This window comes from Mus caroli, chromosome 7 (genome assembly GCF_900094665.2).
Source record: "Mus caroli chromosome 7, CAROLI_EIJ_v1.1, whole genome shotgun sequence".
Taxonomy (NCBI): Eukaryota; Metazoa; Chordata; class Mammalia; order Rodentia; family Muridae; genus Mus; species Mus caroli.
Genome location: NC_034576.1, coordinates 16,016,429 through 16,020,840, shown reverse-complemented (window position 1 = coordinate 16,020,840; position 4,412 = coordinate 16,016,429). Strand labels below are relative to the sequence as shown.

General features: G+C 55.3%; 1 protein-coding gene across 1 annotated transcript; it reads right to left on the bottom strand.

The window, feature by feature from the left end:
* Window positions 1-93: 93 nt before the first annotated feature.
* On the bottom strand, window positions 94-3,175 carry Ccdc8 (coiled-coil domain containing 8). The gene has a single exon (XM_021168855.2). It carries the CDS (start codon window positions 2,487-2,489, stop codon window positions 528-530), a length of 1,962 nt encoding a protein of 653 aa, XP_021024514.1. The 5' UTR covers window positions 2,490-3,175; the 3' UTR covers window positions 94-527.
* Between the last annotated feature and the right edge of the window lie 1,237 nt (window positions 3,176-4,412).

The window sequence follows — 4,412 nt, the reverse complement described above, 5'->3', positions numbered from 1 at the left end:
ATGGTGGCACATGCCTTTAGTCCTAGCAGAGGCAGCCATCCAGATCTGTGAGTTCAAGGCCAGCCTGGTCTACACTGTGAGTTCCAGGCCAGCCGGGGCTAAATAGAGAGACCCTATCTCAAACAACACAAAACAAAAGAGGGTCACTGGGGCCAGATGTAGATGCACACACCTGTAACCCTAGTGCTCTGGGCGCTAAGGTAGACGACTACTGTGAGTTTGAGGCCAATTATATAAGGAGCACCAAGCCATCGGGGCTGCATAGCAAGACTCTGTCTCAAATAAAAAATAGAGACAGAAGGAAAGAAAAAGAGAGAGAGGAAAGGGAGAGGGAAGAAGAGGAAAGGGTAGAGAATGAGGGTGGAAAGGGGAGGAAAGGTGTGGGCGGTGCTGCCTGCCCCCTCGCCCCTGCCCACCCCACCCCCCAGCCTCCATTTTCAAACATGGAGAGAGAAGGGGCCTGAAAAGGAGAGAGGCATCCCAGCAGCTAACAAAGGCAGGCAGGGGGCAGGGGCACTGGGCTTCCCTTACAGCTGTTCTTCTTGCTCTCTGTGTTCCACGTCTGCTCTGATGTCAGCCCTTAGCACCCGGAGGCTCCTGGCCTCACCTGCCCTGGGAACTCTTCTGGGCAGGGTTGGCAACCTGGGAGTGTGCCAGAAGACTCTCCTGCGCATGCGAAACCATGAGAAGCGTCCTGGGGTCTGGAACCTCACTGTCTTTACCTGTTTCTGGGCCCTAGATCCCGAACCAGCTGAGGCTTCCTGTATACCCTGAGGTCCAGCCTCCTCCCTCTGGTCATGGAGGACCCCTGCCCTCTGGTCAGCTAGGACTTCCACCCTCTGATTTTCTGTAGCACCAGTTCTTTGGTTAGCTGGGCCCTCTGCCCTCTGACTATCTATGGCTTCTGCCCTCTGGTCAGGTGGGACTCCTGCCCTGAGATTAACTGCAGCCTCTACCCTCAGATTAGCTTCAGCCTCTGCCTTTGGACTAGCTGCAGCCTCTACCCTTGGACTAGCAACAGCCTCTGCCCTTGGACTAGCTGCAGCCTCTGCCCTTGGACTAGCTGCAGCCTCTACCCTTGGACTAACAACAGCCTCTGCCCTTGGACTAGCTGCAGCCTCTGCCTTTGGAATAGCAACAGCCTCTGCCCTTACACTAGCTGCAGCCTCTGCTCTTGGATCAGCTGCAGTCTCTGCTCTTGGACTATCTACAGGCTCTGCCTTCTGGTTAGCAGCAGCCTCTGCCCTTGGACTAGCTGCAGCCTCTGCTCTTGGACTAGCTGCAGCCTCTACTCTTGGATCAGCTACAGCCTCTGCCCTTGGACTAGCTGCAGCCTCTGCTCTTGGATCAGCTGCAGCCTCTGCCCTTGGACTAGCTGCAGCCTCTGCCCTTGGACTAGTAACAGCCTCTGCCCTGAGACTAGCTGCAGCCTCTGCTCTTGGATCAGCAGCAGCCTCTACTCTTGGATCAGCTACAGCCTCTGCCCTTGGACTAGCTACAGGCTCTGCCCTCTGATTAGCTGCAGCCTCTGCCCCCTGGTTAGCTGCAGCCTCTGCCCCCTGGTTAGCTGCAGCCTCTGCCCCCTGGTTCTCTGCAGCCTCTGGGTGCTCCTCAGCTGGCATGCCTGTCCCCTGAGCGAAGGGTGGCACCTGCTCCTTCCTGTATCGTCTCAGGGAAACCCACTTGATCTTGGGCTTCCAGCGTCTAGTACCCAACATCTGGTCGCTCCGGTCTCCTGTGTTTCTGGAGCTATCATCGTCCGGGCTGGCTTGGCTGTGTCTCATTTCTCCAGCTCTCTCAGCTGCTGTGGAGGCCTGCTGGGCCTGGCCCACCTCGGAGCCTGATCTGGGTGCCCAGCCCTTCACCCTCTGTTTCAGCTTCCCCCAGGACACCTGGCTAACATACTCCCTCCATCTGTCGGCCTTGGATGGCTGGGGCCCCAGGTTGTTCTCAAACATGGGCACTGGAAGATTGACTCGGCGTCGTGGAGGAGGCGCGCTGGGCTTCTCCCCACGGCGGAGGAAGGCCTCCACCAGCTCCTGATCATCCTCGCTCTCCACATCGCTGCCCAGGAATTTGCTGCCCAAGTAACTGACCGGCATTTTGCGCACCTTCCTGGTCCTCCCGGAGGAGCTCCTGTTGCCTTTGACTTTGGAGGTATCGAAGTCACTCAACTCACTGTCGCTGCCATTGCTGCTGTCATAGGTGCCTACAACCAGCCGAAGTGGAGGAGTGACCATCTGCGGGACTCTCCTCACTCTCAGCTCCTTGGTTCTTTTGCGGGGTTGGGGTGGGTGTGGAGTGCTCTTTTCGATGATACGGGCCACATCTTCCAGGGTGCGGCCCTCCTCCTGCAAAAACTGGATTAGCCGCTCCCGAAACTCAGCTTCCTTAGTTGCAGGCTTGGAGATGACTCTCCACACGCCCCCAGCCAGGCGGACCTCCCGGGGGATGAGCAGATAGTCAACATCTTCCCCAATCTGCAGCATCCCCACCGTGGAGTCCTCTTCTTTGCGGAACACCTTCCCGATTTTCTTAAAGGTGCCCACAGGCCTTAAGGCCTCCACTAACACGTCCAGATCGACATCTTTGCAGACATCGGGGACACTCCAGAGGATCAGGCAATCGGGAGACGGAAGGAAGCCCCAGGGGAACCATCCCCCTACGTGGCTTTTTTCGAGAGTCTTTAAGATCTCCAGCGTGGACGCTCGAGTGGGGGGCAAAAAGCCCAGACTCTTGGCTGCTAGTCTTGGGGAGGGGGCGGTGGGCAGTCCTCACAACTCTGTTCACACAGAGTGTCTCCTCCCTGCAATTTTCTCTTCAGGCAACAGTCCAAGTTGGCTCCCCCAACCCTCTCGGAGTTGTAGCAAGCAGTTTTCCAGGATGCTTACATGAACTGAAGCACGCTCATTCCCGAGGCTCAAAGCTCAGTCCAAACTGGAATCGCCAGTGTCCCGGCTCCAAGTTGGGGTCCTACGAGCTCCGATCGCTTCTCCCTTGCCCCAGACACCAGGATATAGCTGAAAGTTCTTGGGAGGACTCTCAGACAAAGACGGCTCAGCGTGGCCTTCCAATATGGCGAGGTGCTTAAAGGCCTCCGCCCAGCCCCGAGGAGGGTCTCCCGCCCCCAGGCAGGCTGCCACCCGCTCCAAACTGACCTTGCGCTCAGTCTGCGGTGGAGCTGAGAGCCGCAGGAAGTTTCTGGGCGCCCTCCCCTCCTGGGTGAGGCCCACCTTCTCCTTCTCATCTTACACTCTAAGCCTGGGAAGACTGGCAGCGGGGCTGTCCACTCCCCTTCAGGGCAGCCTCCCTCTCCTCCCCCACAGAGGTGTGGCCGCCCCCCAGAGCCTCACTGGGGCCAGGGCTTCCCTTAGCTGCAGCCAAAACCCACGTCATCATCTTTCCCAAAAGGCAACGGGTCCCCCAACCTGCCATCCTAGACGTGCAAGCCCAAAAGGTTCGAGTGCTGATGGCTCAAATCCTTTGAAGACTATTGCCATTATGAACGTGCGTTTAAAATTAAGGGGATGGGACTAGAGGTGGCTCAATGGTTAGGAGCATGGGCTACCTTTATGTAAGACCTGGGTTTGACTCCCAGAACCAATACGATGGCTCAAAACCCTGTTTATTTCCAGTTCCAGGGGATCCAATACCCTCTTCTGATCTCTGTGAGCACTGCACATACGTGGTACACACAAACACACACACACACGGAGAAGACATTCATGCACACAAAAAGGGGGCACACAAGATAACCCAATGGGTAAAAACATTTGCCCTATAGCCTGAATTCAATCCCAGAACCCCAAAACCAATTCTACAAAGTTATCAATCTCCACATGTGCACCCCTATACACAGATTGTACGTATATTAATTCACACACGATAAACACGTTTTTTGTTTGTTTGTTTGTTTGTTTGTTTGTTTTTCGAGACAGGGTTTCTCTGTGTAGCCTTGGCTGTCCTGGAACTCACTTTGTAGACCAGGCTGGCCTCGAACTCAGAGATCCACCTGCCTCTGCCTCTCAAGTGCTGGAATTAAAGGTGTGCGCCACCACGCCTGGCCCGATAAACACGTTTTTAAAGTAAAATATTTTCTTGGAGTTGGAGAAATGGCTCCATGGTTAAGAGCACGGGCTGCTCTTTCAGAGGACCTGGGTTCAATCCCCAGCACCCACATAATGCTCATAATGTCTGTAACTCCACCTCTAGGGGATTTAACACCCTCCCACTGATATACATCAAAACACCAATGCACATAAAATAAATATATTTTCTAAATAGTGGTGGCGCACGCCTTTAATCCCAGCACTCGGGAGGCAGAGGCAGGCGAATTTCTGAGTTCGAGGCCAGCCTGGTCTACAGAGTGAGTTCCAGGACAGCCAGGGCTACACAGAGAAACCCTGTCTCAA

Bases quoted from the DNA above. Each gene is read 5' to 3' on its own strand.
- Ccdc8 (XM_021168855.2), bottom strand. From the start codon at position 2,489: ATGCTGCAGATTGGGGAAGATGTTGACTATCTGCTCATCCCCCGGGAG.